This window comes from Phyllostomus discolor, chromosome 6 (genome assembly GCF_004126475.2).
Source record: "Phyllostomus discolor isolate MPI-MPIP mPhyDis1 chromosome 6, mPhyDis1.pri.v3, whole genome shotgun sequence".
NCBI lineage: Eukaryota > Metazoa > Chordata > Mammalia > Chiroptera > Phyllostomidae > Phyllostomus > Phyllostomus discolor.
In genome coordinates, this window is record NC_040908.2 from 122867926 (window position 1) to 122884025 (window position 16100).

General features: G+C 40.7%; 1 protein-coding gene across 1 annotated transcript; it reads left to right on the forward strand.

Annotated features, from left to right (window-relative positions):
• Positions 1–1342: 1342 nt before the first annotated feature.
• On the forward strand, positions 1343–9766 carry LOC114498873 (olfactory receptor 51G2-like). Its single transcript, XM_036028913.1, has 2 exons — positions 1343–1801; positions 7579–9766. The coding sequence occupies exons 1-2, from the start codon at positions 1799–1801 to the stop codon at positions 8557–8559; spliced, it is 984 nt and encodes a 327-aa protein (XP_035884806.1). The 5' UTR covers positions 1343–1798; the 3' UTR covers positions 8560–9766.
• Positions 9767–16100: the final 6334 nt, after the last annotated feature.

Consider the following 16100-nt stretch of genomic DNA (forward strand, 5'->3'; position numbering starts at 1 on the left):
TGTGATAAGTCTGAGAAGGCTTATATTGGGGTGCAGTCTATGGAAGACAATGACTGGTCTCCTGGTTGGAAGAGCTACCTGGAAAACCTCAGGAACTGCTCCTAATGGGGTCAAGCAGCCAGAACTGTCAGATGTCCTATGTCTGTTCTGCAGGACACAGTAGGACTTGGAGCAGAATAAAGACTCAGGACATACCACAGTGTAGCCTATTGCCTCTGTATTGTCCTTCTCTCTATGTTGGAGAAAAAAGGAAGAGGGGATGGCTGAAGTTAGTGAATTAAAAGCTCTGATTGTCTAAAAAAAAACAACAACTGACTAACATTCTTCAAGACTCATGAGGTTGTAAAAACCAAGGAAAGACTGAGAAACTGCCACAAACCAGAAGAGAGTAAACAGACATTGTGAGGTACCCTGCACTGGATCCTGGATTGGAAAATAGACACTAGTAGAAAAACTGGTGAAATACAAATAAAATCTGGATTGTAATAATGTACCATTAGTAATTCCTTAGTTTTGACAAATGTACCATGTTTATGTTAACATTAAAGAAACTGGCTGAAGGATATACAGAAACTTTTTATAGTATCTTTGTAATTGTTCTGTAAATCTAAATTTATCCCCAACTAAAAAGTTTATTCAACAAACCCCAAACTCTGACTGTGAGTGGTGGGGAAGCATGGCCTGTGGATGGGCAATCTGGAGGAGTCCAGACAGATGACTGAAGCCTGTTCTCAGTCTCCTATTGGAGTAGAAAGGGAGTCTGTATGCGAATTCTACGGTGTTTCAAATTCTTTTCTGAGTGCTTTTATATTCTAATATAATTCTAAAAATGATCTCATGAAATAACCATTATTCTCAGTTTACAAATGAAGCATAAAGGCTCAAGGAGTTCAAATAATTTGCTTATTATCACAGTTGATAAGTGACAGATCTAGAAATGGATCTCAGCTTTCCTACTACATCATGCTGATGGGTGACCTCCAACATCCAGGAGAAACAGAAATATTACTTAATCATTATAGGTTTATTTTCAACCACCTTCATCACCTAAGTATAGGTATGAAGTTAGAGAACTTCTCTCTGACATGCTTCCCATCTTTAAAGCATTCATGTGCAGCTCTTTGGCTACTTTGCTTGATTTCTTTTTTTTTTTTTTTTTTTAAGATTTTATTTATTTATTTTTAGAGAGGGAAGGGAGGGAGAAAGAGAGAGAGAGAGAAACATCAATGTGTGGTTGCAGGGGGCCATGGCCTGCAACCCAGGCATGTGCCCTGGCTGGGAATCGAACCTGCGATGCTTAGGTTCGCAGCCCATGCTCAATCCTGCTTGATTTCTTTTTGACAGAATTTGGAAAGAGCTTTGACTCATTCTTTTGATGAAAATGCCTCACTGCCTCTGTTGCTTCAGAAGGACAGAGTGTGTCCTAGTCACTAACTATCTTCTTGGTCCCCACCTGCCTCCATCTGTCACTAGGCAATTCATGGGGCTGACTCTTTGGGAAGAGCAGGTGCTCAGAACAGGGCACTTTAGTATTCTTCTGATAATTATTTGAAAAGTTATTAAGATGTACTTATTGCCTGAAGCTTCCTTCCAAGTCCCAGATCTGCTTGGCTCAGCTCTCAGGGGATTCAGCAAGTTCAATTCTGAAAATCTCTTGGATTTGCACCCAGATCCCAGCAGACCTTTTAGTTTTCTACCTCAACCAGGAGGATTATAAAGTTCTGGTTTTTATTGACACAGCAAGAGATGCTTTTCACAAAGAGAGGACTAGATGTGAGGAGACACAAGCTCTGGAACTATGGTGAGTGCTGGAACTAGAGGGTCAAGGCCAGGCCTGCCATCTGGAGACTGAACACTGAAGCCGTGCACCAGTAGCCTACACCGGTGTTTCTACCTCTGGGTAGCACCAAACACCTCTCCACACATCCCTCATTCATCCCTAGAACATAATAAAAGCTTGAAACACCTAGAAAACAGCTGGAGGTAAAAAGGGTCAGGGCTGTTCTGGGGAGCAGGAGACCCTACAGATTGTGACTGCCAAGTTACAGGGGTCTGGCCCAGGCAGATTTATGCCAAGCTTATTTCTGAGCAGAGCAGTACTAGAGCTAATGTTGGCTGATGTATAACAACGTGATAGGTTTGGGGAAAACTTGGGTCCCTAGCTCTTGATAGTCTTTGCTAAGCTAAGACTGCTGTGCCAGGGCCTATTTCTCTGTAATTTCTCTCTTGGCTCCAGGCCTGGGGCTTCTTCAGTCCCAGGACTCAGCTGGCAAAACCAGAGGCTTATAGCCTAACATCCTCTTGAGTGCTGGAGACTGTTGTTTGGTTGCCATGGAAATCTTCTTGTGGGAGAAGGGTCTCTAACCTTCTCTCAGCTGGTTCATGGCTCATAGTTTGTCCTTGAACCATTTGGGGACAGACTTCCCTAATTATAGAAACACACAGGTTTTGCACTATATTCACGGTCTTTGGAACCTGGATGAATAAAGTGGTAGAGGAGCAAAGAGTGTAGTTTAATTTTTCCCACACCCTTAGAAGAGTTTGTTCTGCACTGATTGTCTCTGTTTCTCTCCCTCTCTCTCCCTCTCCCTCTCTCTCTCTCTCTCTCTCTCTCTCTCTCTCTCTCTCTCTCTCCCTCTTTCCCATTTCTCTCTCAGGAAATTATTTCTTTTAAGAAAGTTCTTTTTCTTATTTTTTATCCTTACCCAAGGACACACTTATTGATTTTAGGGAGTGGGGAAGGGAGGGAGAGAGAAACATCGATGTGAGAGAGAAACATTGATTGGTTGCTTGCCTCTTTCCCCCTACTGGGGACTGAACAGCAACCTGGGCATATGCATTGACTGGGAATTGAACCCACAAACTGTTGGTCTACAGGCTAATGCTCCAACCAACTGAGCCATACCAGCTAGGGTAGGAGAAAGTTTTTCTTAAGTCATGAGTCTACAATTAAATCCAAGTACTATGCAGCAGAGGGTTGGTCAATAAGCACATGGACCTCTTAAAATCTTAGAAATTTTCTATGGGGTAGTTCAAGGATTGATATGTATAAGAGGTCAGGGAGGAGGTAGAGGTGGTAGATGAGATTACATAAATCTGTAATTGTATTTCATCTTCTTTGGGGATGAAAATTTGCAGCATTAACAATATTAATAATCATCATAGCTAGCAGAAACTAGCAACATAACACAGTGCTGAAGAATGTGGGCTCTGGAGTCAGACTGCTTCGATTTGAACTCTGACTCCTTTATTTTCTTATTTCATGATCTTAAGCAAGTTGTCCAACTGCTTGGTACCTTTGTTTTTCCATATGCAAAATGGAAATGATAATTGTACCCACCTCATAAAGTAGTAAATACGCAAAAAATAATAATAGCTAATATTTATCAAGTGCTTATTATATGCCAGACACTGTCCTAAGTGCTTTGCATGCATTCTCCTTTAATGTTTATACTGATATCAAATGACATGTATTATCACTAAAGATTTTAGAGATGAGATTGCTGAGGAATGAACATACACATGAGCTTTGAAGTGAAATGGACTGTACTTGGAGCTGGTCTTTTTTGTTTTTGTTTTGTGTGTGTGTGTTTGTTTTAGAGAGAGAGAGGAAGGGAGAAAGAAAAGAGAAACATCAATTTGTTGTCCCACTTATTTATGTATTCTTTTGTTGATTCCTGTATGTGCCCTGACTGGGGATTGAACCTGCAACCTTGGCATATTGGGACTATGCTCCAACCAACTGAGCTATCCTGCCAGGTGAAGCTGGTCTCTTATGTTTACTTTTAATGTGGCCATTGACAGGTTTTCACACCTCTCAGACTCTATTTCTTCATCTATAGAAAGGCTTTGATGCCACTCACAAGCTTGGGAAGGAAGGAGACTTCAGGAGATGATGGATATAAAATCCTAGGTGTCTCTGCTTATTATTACATTTTCATAAATGCCTACTATGTGCTAAATAGTTTATAGTCTTTCCCATGTTCATACTATTCTGTGAGGTCAGTATTATTGCAACCCCTTTTTTCACATTACAAAAACACAAGGTTTTGGTGAACTCCTTGTCATCCCTGCAGCAATAGAATAGCAGGGGGTGGATGCAGTCTCTCTTGCATCAGACACTGCAGCATTCCTGGGTCTTGGGTGCAAGTGAGCTATGGAAGGTAACTGGGCCATTGTATCTGGAGGGTGAGTTACAACCTATGTGGAAAGATTAGAAAAACTGAGAGTGATGAAGGTGGAGGCCTTGCTGGATTGATCTGAGGACTACTCCTTTCAACTGGTGACCTCACTCTGGTCTCAAACCTCTGCATCTGCTTTATAGGCACACAAGGTTAGAGAAAGGGGAGAGAAAAACTGGCCTTCAAATAATCATGATAGCAAAGGATCTAAGAGCCACGAAGGGCCAGAATCACTGTTTCTTAAATGAAGCAATTAAGCAAATAGCCCTTGTCTTTAGGCCAGCTTGTATTTAAATCCCAGATCTGCCACTTAGCTTCCAGACCTTGGGAAAGTTACTTGGACTCCATGAACCCTAATTTTCTTATCATAAAATGGAGACATTTCACAAGGTTAGTGTATTGAGTAAGCAATATATTCAGACAGCATTTATAAAAGACAAATGTTAATTTCTGCTTCTTACTATTATTTTGTGAGAAAATAAACTTAGGACCTGGAAGAAGTGTCAGAAAGCAAAGGACATTTAAAAGAGTTTAAAAAAAGGTACAGAAAGTGGACTTAACTCCAGCATGGTGACGTAGGAATCTCTAACAACCGTGGAGATAGAGAATGTCAAGTGGCCAGCTGCCGGAGAAGGTATTTATTCAGGTGGGATTGTGGCATGTATTTGTCATTTCAGAAGCTTTGTACAAAATGCTATATGCTATGTGGAACGACAGTCAGTGCTCCTGGGTGGGCCCCAAGCTGTTATTTGTGTGTGGACTAAGTTGTGCCCAGAGAAAAAGCCTTTCTATTTGAGCTCTGGCCTATCCAATAGTCCATGTCTTGACTGACGGTTTGGGAAAAGTTTCATAAGCTGTCTGCTAGCACATGGTCTTGAGAATCAGTGCTGAGCTGAGATCAGGATCATTCACTTACCAGATACTTGGCTTGTAGCACGTTATTTAACCTGAGACTCAGCTCCTTATTGTGAAGAGTGTAGGTAAGTGATCATTCCTACTCAGAATCTGGCACATGGTCATTAAGTGATGGAAGCTATTCTTATAATCAGTGATCATCATTGGACCCTGAGTGGTAGAATTGTACACATGCGTATTAGAACAAACAAGCACATTCCTTTAGAGTATTCCTGGTTTATGTAAGTTTTCTTTGCTATATGTCATTTTCTAGCACAGTGCTTGACACATAACAGAAAGTTTAGTTAGGTAGTGCTTGCAAAACAATCAAATCATATGTTTATTTCTTGAACAGACATAAAGTTGAATGAAGGAAGGCAGATAGGTAGGAGTATATCCTACATGATTCTAACAGGCAAAATTAACCTGTGGTATTAGAAGTGAGGATGGTGGTTATCACTGAGAAGATGGGGTAATGGGAAGGAGTCACTGGAAGATCCTGGGGGCTGAAAATATTTTGTTTCTTGATCATGGGTGTGTTTGCTTGAAGAAATTCATCAAGCTTTACACTTACAATATGTAGGCTTTTCTATGTATATTTTATATTTAAACAAAAAAGATGTTTTAAGAATTACCAAATGTGGTAAATTTGGTGAGTAGAAAAATGTCTTATTATGAATAGTGCTTATACTGCTTAGGAGAGAGGTAACTGAGTAGGTTAGAAATGTAGGATGGGCAAGGTCCTTCCCCTTATGGATTTGGTATAATGATCTCACTTAGACCTGATCCTGTGGCATCAGGGACTGGTGAGAGCCATTAAACCAAGCTGTGGTAGGAGACAGCTTCCTGAAACAAATCTGATCACTGCATTTTCTCCCTATGCATGTGTTCATTTAAGTGTCCACCCTTGTCTTTTCTTACATATTCTGATCATGATTCTAATGAAAATTTGGTAATGGACTAGTATACATAAAGAGGGACAAAATGACTAAAGTAGGGCAGTTAGGTGGCTGTGAACAATATCTAGGGAAATAATGATGATTTTGGCTGGGTTAGCTTCACTGGAATCTGAGAGGAGGGGATATTTCAAATACAGTTACATTGGGGAATATGTTACAGAGTGAAAAAAGACACTAGGTTTTTGTGCCTTTTTTTCTGGAGATTTCATGGATAACAAGAAAAGGTGAAAAACCTGACAGGTATTGGAAGGTGAACTTTGGGGAGAAAATAGGAGAATTACAGTTTGTGGTCCTACAGGCCATTCAGTTTGCAATGCAGATCCTTAGTAGACAAATGGAGATGCAGTCCTGTTGCTGAAGAGTGAACTTGGGGAGACTGTGCAGCCTAACTCTGCCATGTGAAGTTATGGAGGGAGATGAGCTTACACACTACATCTGGGCTCATTGCTTAACATTATTAACCCTGGGCTTTTGGAGCTCATGCTTCTTTGCCTGACTCTTCAGGTGGTTTCCTCCAGATGTGTTAACCTCACCCTTCTGCCCATAACTGAGGAGAACTTCAAAATACTTGGGGCTATCACAACATCTTTTATGGTAAGAGGGATGAAAAGGAGATATTTAAGACAAAAGTGCTTCCAAACTGAGTCTATGCCCACAGGACTGTCTCAAAGGCAGAATCAGAGGAAAATGTGAAAGCTTTAAGCAGCCAGTAAGATTGAGGTGGGGTTGGGGAAGAGTTTAATAAAAATCAGTGCAAGGGAGAATGGGAAGGGTTTACAGGAGCAAATATAAAGGACACATAGACAAAAACTAGGGGGCGGTGGAAATGGGAGGGAGGTGGGGAAAAAATCAGTGCATCTGGGTTTATCAGACTTAGCTTTGAAGAACTCTTGAATACTTTTTCTAAGCCAACACATCCTCAAAGGAGACAAACTTTCACCATTGAACACATTCAAAGAGCTTGTTTTGGGCCCCAAAATGTTCAGAAAATAAATAAAGAAAACATTAGTTGCATAACAACACCAGAGTGAAAGCCAACCAGCCTCCACAGAGGATAGTTTGAAAATGCATCACTTGTTCGAGTGTGCCTTTCGGGTGTATTTGTTAACATGTAAGTCAGACTGTGGGAAATCTGCCTCTAAGAATAAATAGAAATGGAATCTATACTGCTTGCTCCTAATAGCATGCTAAATTTTAACAGAAAATTATCCTCCTTTTTTTCATTATTTCATCTGAGAAGACACTTTGAAGATAAGTTTTTGGGTATTGCTTAAATGAAAAAAAAAAGGGTTGTTTAGGACAATAAGAAGACAGGTACTGAGAAGCTGATGCAATAAGCAGAGATCAAGTCATTAAATTGTTTCAATGTCACTTAATCAAAGAGAACATTAAATTAGTCAGGAAATGGAGGGGAATGAAACTCCTAAAGGAAACGAGGTTTCCGTCATGGCCTAAGAAAGAGTTATGGGGAAGCTCTTCCTTTGCAGCCCACACTAGGGACTTTACCAGTGATGATCAAATGAATGAATGCCTCTTACTTGTAGGGTGGACAACACCTTCCTGGAATCACTATGTTCTCTTGCAACACCAGCACTTTGGGTCATTCTACCTTCCTTCTCACTGGCTTTCCAGGCCTGGAAGCTTCTCATCATTGGGTTTCCATCCCTATCAACCTCATCTGTGTGTTTTCCATCGTGGGTAACAGTATCATCCTTTTCCTGATACGTACAGACCCAGCCTTACACGAACCCATGTACATCTTCCTATCCATGCTGGCAGCCTCTGACCTGGGCCTCTGTGCCTGCACCTTCCCAACTATGGTGCGACTCTTCTGGCTGGGTGCTCGTGAGCTGCCCTTTGATCTCTGTGCAGCACAGATGTTCTTCATCCATGCCTTTACCTATGTGGAGTCTGGTGTGCTGCTGGCCATGGCCTTTGATCGCTTTGTTGCCATCCGGGACCCTCTGCACTATGGCACAATTCTTACCCACTCGGCCATGGCCAAAGTGGGAGCTGCCATCTTGGTGAGGGCTGTCCTGCTCAACCTCCCAGGACCCATCCTTCTGCGGCGTCTGCTCTTTCCCCAGATCAGTGTACTTTCTCACTGCTACTGCCTGCACTGCGATCTTGTGGGACTTGCCTGCTCAGACACAAAGATTAATAGCTTGTTTGGCCTGGTCTCCATCCTCCTCTCATTGGGCCTTGACTCCTCCCTCATTGTGCTCTCCTACGCTCTGATCCTGAGGACAGTGCTGGGCATCGCATCAGCTGGGGAGCGGCTCAAGGCCCTCAACACGTGTGTTTCACACCTGTGCATTGTTCTCATCTTTTATATGCCCAAACTGGGGCTATCTGTGTTGCATCGAGTAGAGAAGCACAGCTACCCTGCTCTGGCAGTGCTCATGGCCAACCTGCACTTTTTGGTCCCACCCTTCATGAACCCCATCGTTTATTGCGTCAAGTCTAAACAGATCCGTCAGGGCCTCCTGAAGCGTTTCCAGGAGAAAAGGGTTGATGTTCCCTAGAACAGCGGAAGAGCCTAGAGACACATGACCCTGTGGGTCAACCCAGGTCTTGGGGTGAGGGAGAATTAATTATGAGCAGTTAATTTTGGGGAGTTTAAATGATTTTTTTAAAAATGATTAATGTTTTTAAATAATCCAGCTCTGTTGTGCCCTTTGTGTGGGTGGCACTATCAGATCCTATAATTATGTTTTTGGGGACTGAGACCACTGGAAAGTATATCAAAGTATCACTTTGATAAGCTTCTTATCACTCTATCTGATTAGAGTTGAACTATTTCAGACTCATATATATTTTAATTTCTCCTTGCCAAGGGGACTTAATCACACTAACTGGTAGGATGTGTGTACATATCTTTTTGTGAAGGTACCTCTCTCTGCCCCCCACCCCTGAATTTCTCCCCCCCCATTTCATTTCTAAGCCTAAGAAGAACTATATTTGTATTATATATAAGTAAGAATATTATGTGTAAATAGGCTATATTCACCTTAACATTGGCTGTATTTTTCCAAATTTAATATAAACCAGCTCACATACCAAGAAGCAGAAGAGGGGAGTGGGTGGTTGGAAACTCAGAGTCACACAGTATGTGCAGAATTTATCTAGCATTTATTTGAAGTTCAGGGAGTGGTAGTTTTCTCCTGGTTCTCTTCATGTGTGCCTTTATTTGTTCTTTTTTCTTTCTTTCAGTTACAGTTTATATTCAATAGTATTTTTGTATTAGTTTCAGGTGTACAGCATGGTGGTTAGACAATCATACACTTTACAAAGTGTTCCCCCTGATAGTTCCAGCACCCACCTGGCATCATACATAGTTATTATAATATTACTGACTATATTCCTTGTGCTGTACTTTATATCCTTTGCTACTTTGTAACTGCTAATCTACTTCTTAACCCCTTCACTTTTTTCACCTGGTCCCCCAACCTGCTTCCCTGTGTCTCTATTTTGAGCTAGAGAGAAAGTTTGATACTGCCAAGCCTAGGAAAACTGTTCAGTGTAACTCCTGGACAAAGCTGGTTTCTCAAGCATCAGTGGTAAGGGTGGAAGAGCCATTCACTTCCAACACAGGTTACCTGCTAGGTTGTAAGCTCCATGAGGACCAGGATTCAGGAACTATTTTGTTCACTGCTATATCCCCAGCTCTAAGAATGACACCTACCATAAACTAGGTGCGCAACATATATTTTTAAATAAATGAGTAGAGAAGATGAAGGGGGAAAAAATTCTTGACAGCTGATGCCCAGGGAGGGAGAGGCCTGGGAGATCTGAGTGTTTGAGGTCTGTGGGGATAGTGGGCAGTTGGTAAACTTCAGTGGAATGAGGTGTGGTTGGATCAGAGATTTTGGCGACAAGGTGTGATTTATATGGTCAAGAAGTCTATTTCTAAAGGTTCAGCTCAGAGAGGAACTAAGTTTTTTTTGTCAATTGTTTTCCAAAGCTACTTCCAAATTTCTAGGGGAAATTTTACCCAGAAACTGAAGGGTGTCTCACTTCATCACTAGCATTGCCCTTGGCCTGCTCGGTCCTAAAAAACCATAACATTTCTTGAAGAATTGGAATAGGGATATTCCTGGTAATATCCCTAATAGGTTGTTTTCCCTGTTAGATTTATTTACATTATCCACTGTAGCATGGATTCCAATAATGCAGAACCCCATGTCTTAGTAACTAGAAAGAGGCCATTGCCAACTCTGTGGGCCTGAAGCTCACAGATCCTGTCCATGGAGCCCAGGAAACAAGGTCAACAGATGATGAGTTCAGAGTTACTATTTTAGAATATTAGGTCTAATAGTAGCCAAACGAAAGTTTCAGTAAATCTGATTTGACCAGCCACTTTGAAGAGGAGGATATTAGAAGAGACAGCATGCACTATTTGACGTTTCCGCCTCAGGGCCATAAAGCTTGGACTGAAACAATGACTGTCTTATCCAGGTCCCTCCATCCACTTCATGCATCATCCCAGTAATAAAAACATTCTGATCAGGGAGCCAGCATGTACATCTCGCTGAGGGACATGTTGATATTCAGGACCACAAGTAGCCTTGGGCAGCTAAAAACAAACAAACAAACAAACAAACTGCATATAAGTCCTGAGGCAGGCAATTCTTCTTTAGAGGGTTAGCAGAATTAAGCTTGGATATTAGACACCCAGTACATGCTTGTGGGGGTCCTTTGGCTTTGTTGTTTTTCTCTTTTCTCAAGAGCAGCTCTGAACTTGGAGCCTTCTCCCACCCATAACCCCCACCACCTTATTGTTAGTAGTTCCATAGCTATACTGATGGCAAGAAGTCAAGGGGAAAGGATCCAGGGTCTGTGTTTCTACAACTTTACCTTCAGGGTGCAGGCACCTCAGCACTTCCCATAATGCCTTTCTCTGCTCCATAGACCCAATAACTAGTACCTAAGCCTAACTCAAGGGAGAGTCCTGAGATGGTCTCCAAAAAGCTTTGCTACCAGTTCAGCCAGTTAAAAGATGATCAGGATATGATATCCAGTGACTTTTAGATTTTTAAAAAGTCATGGACATGAATCTAAAGCTCCTTCTCTTAATCTTTAGGTTAATCAGATTGTCACTGACGCATGTAGAAAAGCTGAGTTAAGCAAAATCTGACCTCTGGCCCATACCAGCTGCATGACCTTAAATTAGTTATTTCATCTTTTCTGAACCTCCATTTCCTCAACTTTATAAAGTGGGAATAATTACCTACCTCGCAGAGATGTTGTAAAGATTCAGCTACATAATGAACATAGAGCACTGAATCCAGCAGCAGAGAACAAGTTTCAGGTGTGTTTGGGTGGTTATTACATGAATCCCGTCTTCCTTATTCACCGCAGACACCATGTAGGCACTGCTTTTGCTGACCCGTTTAACCTTAGCACTTTGCACATGGCCTTTATATATAAAAGTAAATGAATGAATAAAGAAAAGACTAAACTCCTGGCAAATGGTAACTGCAATTAATTGTATAATTTTTATTGAGCTCAACAGATGAGAGCATTTATTATTATTATTATTATTATTATTATTATTATGTATTAGGTAGCTTTGTATTAGGTATTAATATCAGGTAGCTCTGATTTTTGGAGGGAAATGGCAAATGCTGGTTGGTTTGCTGCAAATGGAGAATATTTGTGCAAGATCACACTGCTCAATAACCCCTGGGCTTATTAATTCATAATTAACCTCTATAGGTCTCTAGGTTCTAAAGGGGTGGTCTAAATCTGATATAAAAGATGTACGAGTATAGTCCTCTGTTAACTGGAGCACATGCTCTAAATCTGTGATACCCTAGAGCTGGATGGGGTCCTTAGTGACTGGACAATGAGTGGTTGACTAATCTCATACAGTTTTATGTCAAGTAAAAAGTTTGTGCAGATTCTTATGCTAGTCCTGACTGCTAGCTTTCAAAAAATTGGTAGGGGATGGTTTTAGATAAGAGGAGGAGGAGGAGATGGAGGATGGAGAAAAGGCTTATAGAAACCAGAATGTATGTCTCAAATTCTTCAAAGCCAAGTCTTCCCAAGCAGATTAATGTACATTGTGCTTGGGCTGGCCATGGGCAAATAATTTCCTACTGTAAAGAGCTATTTTTGCCTTTTATAGAGGGGAGAAGGAAGTCTACAGAGATTGACTTAATGTAAAATTGCTATGAATTTACTCAGAGTAATGTAAAATTATGATTAATGCAAAATTATCCATGTTGTAAATTTTTGTAGATTAGAGCAACATAAGGAAAATGGCCATTTAAGAGATATCCTCCTGAATTCTTTCCATCTCCTCCCATGGGCAGTGTAAGAGGATAATTTGAGGGAGATAGGAGAGAAATGGAGGTCAATGGCATATCTGAAGGAGGAAAGAGCGTGAAGGGGAGAGAGGACTCGAAAGGAAGAGCATTGACTACCTTCCTGGACCTCACTATCATGTAGTGGGCCTTGCTGGGGAGTTGTCTTGCTTTTATCCTTGTATTAAGAAATGCTGCTAGTTTCTGTTGTTTTGTTCTGTTTTTAGAACTGTGCCAAGAAAAAGCAGCAATTTTCAAACATCAGAAATGTAGTGTAGTTTTCAAATTCCAGTCTGATTCCAAGTACTCCTCAAACCTTGATGTATAAAGACTTAAAAGGCTCTTGAGTGAATGAATAAATAAACAATGTTTCTATTATGACTAGAGCACTGAGAGTTCATATTTTCTTGTGATCAAGTATTTGTAGTATGGCTAGATCTACATTCTGAGGTTGCTCGAGTCTATATGAGGCAAAAGCCCACATTTAGTGGCAGATTTCTTGACTTTGTCTTTTAAGAAAACATCTCACCAAGGGTAGACTAGGTTTCTGTGTTTCTAAAACTGACAACTCTGTCAGGCAGGACCTGTAAAGATGTAAATATTAATATTCATACATTTATTCTGATGTCATACAATACTTAGCACTTGATGAGTGAGCCATTCCCATGCATAAGATAATGAAAGGAATTCCTGCAGCATTAATAGCTCTCACCTTTCAGGTATTTATTATTTTTCTTTCTTTCTCAGGATAGTTTTTAAAATTGATCCCTTATTTTAAAAAAATCATGAGGTATGATTGACACACAAAAAGCTGTACATACTTAATGTATAAAACTTGATGACTTTGGAGATAAGAGCTACTCTATCACATAGTGCCTGTAGTAAAAAATATTGTATTTTATAATAAAAATTTTGCTAAGATGCAGACCTAACACTGTGTCCTTCTCTCTCTCTCTCTCTCTCTTACACACACACACACACACACACACACACACACTAATACTAAAAAGGTAGGAGGAAACTTTTGTAGGTGGTGACTATAGTTTTACAGGTCCCTTTTTTGTTGGTATTGTCTACTTGACATTTTTTCAGAAAAGGTGAACCCTCTTCTGAAAGTACATTTCAGTGAAAGTAGATTTGCAGCAATGCATACTTGAGCTTTTGTGTCTAGAGGGCACTGCTTTGGTCATCTTTGCCCCTCCTTAGTGTAACACACACAGTTATACCTCCAAAAGGCTTGATTTATTGTGGCTAGAATTAGGAAATAGCAGATTCCTAATATATAATCCAACCAGTACTGTAAGAGTGAATATACTAACATACAAAACCTCAAATATAATCAGAAATGAATGACAACATCTAGTCTGTCCCCTTGCCATCAGGCAGGATCATACTCTGTAATTAGCACCAGCTTCATCTCCAGTCCATAAAGGAGAAGGTGTGGTGCACACAGCCAGTCAGAGGCAGAGCTTCCAACTGACCTTTCAGCCCTGATCCTCCTCCTGCTATCCCATGTTTCTGCTCACCTACCACAAAACTCATGTCCACTTGTTGTTCCCTTGATTTCTCTTGTGTTCATACCAATCAAGTTTTTGTCCTTTATCACTCTGCTGAAATGGCTTTTGTCAGAGTTCCAATGCACTAACTCTCCATTGCCAACTCCACTTGTTGATATTCTATCCATTGGTCTATTGGCAGCCTTTGAAGCAATTGGTCACTCTCTTCACCTTGTAATACTTTGTCACTTTTCCTCCAAGATACACTCTCTTGCTTTTCCCCAATATCTCTCTGGGTCTTTCATTCTCAGACTCCTTAACTGTTCCCTCACTGTACCAAATTCAGTTTGTTCAGCCTGGATCTGTGCACTTGCCCTGATGGTTATATGGGCAGGCAGCCAGAGGGTCCTGGGAGTTGCTTGTGCTGTTTTTGAGGTTGCAGAGCCAAGTTGCTCCTGTCGCTGCTGTTCCCATTTGTCCCAAGCTGCAGGGCCTGCTGCTCCCAGTCTCTCATGTTCCTAACACATCCTGACGTCACAGCACCTCATGTTTTTGCTGGAATTATTGCATGCCTTTTGGGTCTGGCTGAGGCTTCCCTGTTGCTTCTGAAGATTGAAATGTCATGGAACCTGCTTAGGCATTTACACATTTGCAACCTGGAAGTACAAGGGAATTAACTCCTATAGTACAACTTTAACCAATGGAAGGTAAGGAATAATCAGATAAATTATCTTTCTCCCCACCCCTCCCATTACGGTCTGTGTGGAAATGAACCATTCAATAGAGCCCTTTGGAAGACATCCCAGGGCTGAGTCTCCCAGTATCTCCCAGGATACTGAGCAATCAGTTCATGGCAAGGTTGGTGGCAGCTGAGTGATGCATTCCTTTCTTGCCTCACTCCTTTTCCACCCTTCATTCCTGACAAGATAGTACACTCTCCAATATAGTGTGTGCATGCGTAGTTTTACCCTCATTTTTAAAGAAAACTCAACCTAAGACAGTTGATAAAAGGAATGACCCTTAAAAGTAAATTCTCAGGGTAGTATTATGTCAGTTGATTGTATACGAGTCTGAAAATATCAGGGATCACATTGTTGATGGTTAATAAGGTGTTAATAACACATGTCTTACAGTGAGGTACATTTACTAAAAATTTTGCATTATTAGTTGGAATGAAGTAAAGACGAAAGGAAATGCTTGGATAGAGAGAGGCTGGAGTGCTTGATTGGCATGAGGACATGGTAATTTTAAGGATTGTGGTGTGGGTTGATTGATTTTTGATGGCACTGGGAGCTTGCAAAAATAAAATGATAGGTCTGTGCCATCCAACTAACTTCACTAACTTAAAACATGATGCAAAAGACAGGGGTCTTCTATGGTAGCTTTAAAGGAGACACTAAATTCCTGTAGCCAGAGGACAGACTGCTGAAAATCAAGTCCAGAGTGGCAGAAATATAAAGAACACTGAATCAATTCAGGATCAATAGGTCATCTACGTCAAAGGAAATTCCCTAATAGAAAAAGTGTGGGGCCTTAAGAGAAAGAAATGAAGCATTTTGGTGAATGTGCCTGAACTACTGGACCTTCAATATCTTCTGAATTTTTCAGGCTGGCCGAAGCACCTTCCTTACCTTGCCAGAAGAGAATAGTTTCTCTTTGCCTGACCCCAAGCAGGTGCTTTGCAAGTACTTTCATGTTTCCTTCAAGATCCACTCATCGCTCTCCATTGCTTCCAAACCAGATTATATCTTAGAACTGTGTTAGTGGAGAAATACAGTATCTGGCTCTAGAGAGAATAACTTACATGCAAAGAAAATTATAGAATATATAAATATGGTATATTTCTTATATTTCACCCACAGAGAAATACAGAGATCTTTGAACTACAGCTGACAAACATTGTATCAACATAATAAAATTTAATAAAATTCCTACACAAATTTTTTACTTCATCAATTCATTCCCTTTTTGCTGTCTTTTCCTCTTCTGACCTTGTATTCTGGGGTGGGTCAGGCTCTGTATATTACTCTTATGACTTTGGAAACTGTCTCCATCTCTTGGCAAAACTGAAGGTTGTCTTAATCTACTTCACAAGGACATTCTTCTGATTCCAGCCACCAAGATATCCAGTATCTATTTTCTGATTTTTCAGATGGCTCAGGCAGCCATTTTACTCATTGCTACCCATTACTTCAAAGAATTGATTAATAGCAATAACTTGTTTAAACCCACCTAATCACTCTTTTCAATAGGAAATAATGT